This window comes from Nannospalax galili, unplaced genomic scaffold (assembly GCF_000622305.1).
Source record: "Nannospalax galili isolate Female #2095 unplaced genomic scaffold, S.galili_v1.0 scaffold300, whole genome shotgun sequence".
Classification (NCBI taxonomy): domain Eukaryota; kingdom Metazoa; phylum Chordata; class Mammalia; order Rodentia; family Spalacidae; genus Nannospalax; species Nannospalax galili.
In genome coordinates, this window is record NW_008347322.1 from 3211747 (window position 1) to 3214401 (window position 2655).

The 2655-nt window shown below is 44.8% G+C and overlaps 1 protein-coding gene across 1 annotated transcript in view; it reads left to right on the forward strand.

Annotated features, from left to right (window-relative positions):
- Window positions 1-867: 867 nt before the first annotated feature.
- LOC103742881 overlaps window positions 868-2655 on the forward strand; it is a 9778-nt gene continuing 7990 nt past the window's right edge. The window contains exon 1 of the mRNA XM_029568703.1: window positions 868-1113. Coding sequence (XP_029424563.1) covers window positions 868-1113 — 246 coding nt within the window. The remainder of the gene's footprint in view (window positions 1114-2655) is intronic.

A 2655-nucleotide genomic window follows, 5' to 3' on the forward strand; every position in this document is an offset into this window, starting at 1 on the left:
TAGACATCCCTCTGCCTCTGCCTCCCAAGTGCTGGGATTAAAGGCATGCACCACCACACCCGGCTTTTTTAATTTTTAAAAAATATTTATATTTTGGGGCTGGAGAGATGGCTCAGCAGTTAAGAACACTGGTTGTTCTTACAGAAGACCTGGGTTCGAATCCCAGAACCCACATGTCAGCTAACAACTGTCTGTAACTCCAGTTCCAGGAGATCCGACAGCCTCTTCTGTCCTCCGTGGGCATTGCACAACATGGGTGCACTTAACCTACATGCAGGCAATACACACATACACATAAAACAAAAAATAATAAATAAATTTTAAGTTTAAAACAATATTTTATATTGAAGTAACTTCTTTTATTCTATCTTTACTACAATGGAATAAAACTAGAAATCAACAGTAACTGTTCTCACAAAGTGTAAAAAATTTAAAGTTGCTGGGCGTGGTGGCACACGCCTTTAATCCCAGCACTTGGGAGGCAGAGGCAGGCAGATCTCTGTGAGTTCAAGGCCAGCCTGGTCTACATAGTGAGTTCCAGGACAGCTGGGGCTACTGGGAGACCCTGTTTCAAAAAGACAAAAGAAAAAAAAGAGTCAAGCTGTTTATTACTGTAATGTGGCAAGGTAATACTCTGAAGATGAATGGAGAGTTGGGGAACAGGGGAACAGTGAGCTCACTGCCAGCATTGTGGGGAGCAGTGAGCTCACAGCCAGCATTGTGGGGAGCAGTGAGCTCACAGCCAGCATTGTGGGGAGCAGTGAGCTCACAGCCAGCATTGTGAGCTCACAGTTGAGCTCACAGGCCAGCACCCTTCAGATGCAGGGAGTCCAGGTGGGACAGGACCTGCGCCCACAGAGCCTAGAGATGGCTTACTGTGGACATGATGTTAGTACTTCCTTTGTGATTATTATGCCCAGAGGGATATCTGACAAACAAAAGGAGTGGACTTCTGCCCAAGTAAAGGAGGGAGCCCAAGCCAGGGCTACCTCCTGCTGGAGCTGGGTATGGGGAGAGGAGCAGAGAGAAAATCAGAATGAAGACTCTGAGTTGGGACTGGACACTTTCACAGTCATCAAAGCTGTTCCTGCCCAGATGCTCTGGTCTGCCCAGGTGCTCTGACCCATCTTGTCAGCTCAGAGGGCCAAGGAAGTGGGGGGTGGAGGGTGGGGGGCATGCCTAGAGGAATCTTTTTAAATTTTGTTTTTTTTTTGAGGCGGGGGCTCCCTGTAGCCCCAGCTGGCCTGGAAGTTGCTATGTAGACCAGGCTGGCCTTGAACTCACAGAGATCTGCTTGCCTCTGCCTCCCAAGTGAGTGAGTGAGTGCTGGGATTAAAGCCTTGTACCTCCATGCCCAGCTTGCCTGGCTTTACTTTTATTTTAAGTGTTTAAGTGTTTTATCTGCATGAATAGAAGTATACTGTCTTGTGCAATGTCCTCAAGAGGTCAGAAAAGGGTGTTGGATCCCCTGGAAACTGGAACATGGATGATTGTTAGCTGCCATGTGGGTGCTAGAAATGGAACCCAGGTCCTCTGCCAGAGCAGCCAGTGCTCTTAACTGCTGAGCCACCTCTCCAGTCCTTTTATTTTTAGAGGACTCTTGCAGACATATATTTGGCTTTTGCTCTGCTAAAGGGTCAGCCACATAAGGGGTCTGGGATCTCAGATTTCTCACTGAAAAAATACTAACCTTTCCCAGTGCTCTAAGAGTCTGTATTCAGCCCAGGCCCCTCTGCTCTGGGGGAAATGAAGACTTTGTGCATGTTTTTAAACTCTCTCTAATCAATAATGGATGACTTCTTTGGCTGGTGTGTATGGTTTAGTGATAAGGGCACTTTGTGCAAGCCTGACAGCTTGAGTTCCAGCCTTAGGACCCACATGGTAGAATGAGAGAACTCCTGCAAGCTGTTCAATGACCCCCCCACAGGCACTCCATTGTTCATACATGTTCACATGCGTGCACACAAAATACAATTTTTTTAACTGCTAAGTAGACTACAGATTTTATTCATGTCCACCAAATTTTACATGCATTGATTTTTGTGTGTATAAACCTATAAAATGTTAGTACAGGAATATTCATGTACTAAACAAAAGATTCAAGATACAAAACTATTACATCAGCTCAAAGGAACTCTTGTGTCATCCTGCTATAGTTATAGCTATGCTATACATTATCCAGTCCTTATTCACAGAAACCATTAATCTGTTATTCTCCATAGTTCTGCTATTTCAGCAAGGAACCTTTTGAGACTTGACTTTTGCTTTTATTCATTCTCGTGTGTTTTCATTGTCATGTCATAGTGAGCTAGTTTGACTCATCATAGGAAAAAAAACAAAATTTTAAATAATATTTTATTATTTTTGTGTGTATGCGTGTATTGCCTGCATGTAGGTAAGTGTACCCGTGTCATGCAATGCCCTCTGAGGACAGAATAGGCTGTCGGATCCTTGGATCCCCTGGAACTGGAGTTACAGATACTTGTTAGCTGCCTTGTGGGTGCTGGGATTCAAACCCAGGTCTTCTGCAAGAACATTCAGTGTTCTTAACCACTGAGCCATCTCTCCAACTCCACAACAAATTTTAAATGTAAAAAAAAAAGGAGCCGGGCGTGGTGGTGCACGCCTTTAATCCCAGCACTTGGGAAGCAGAGG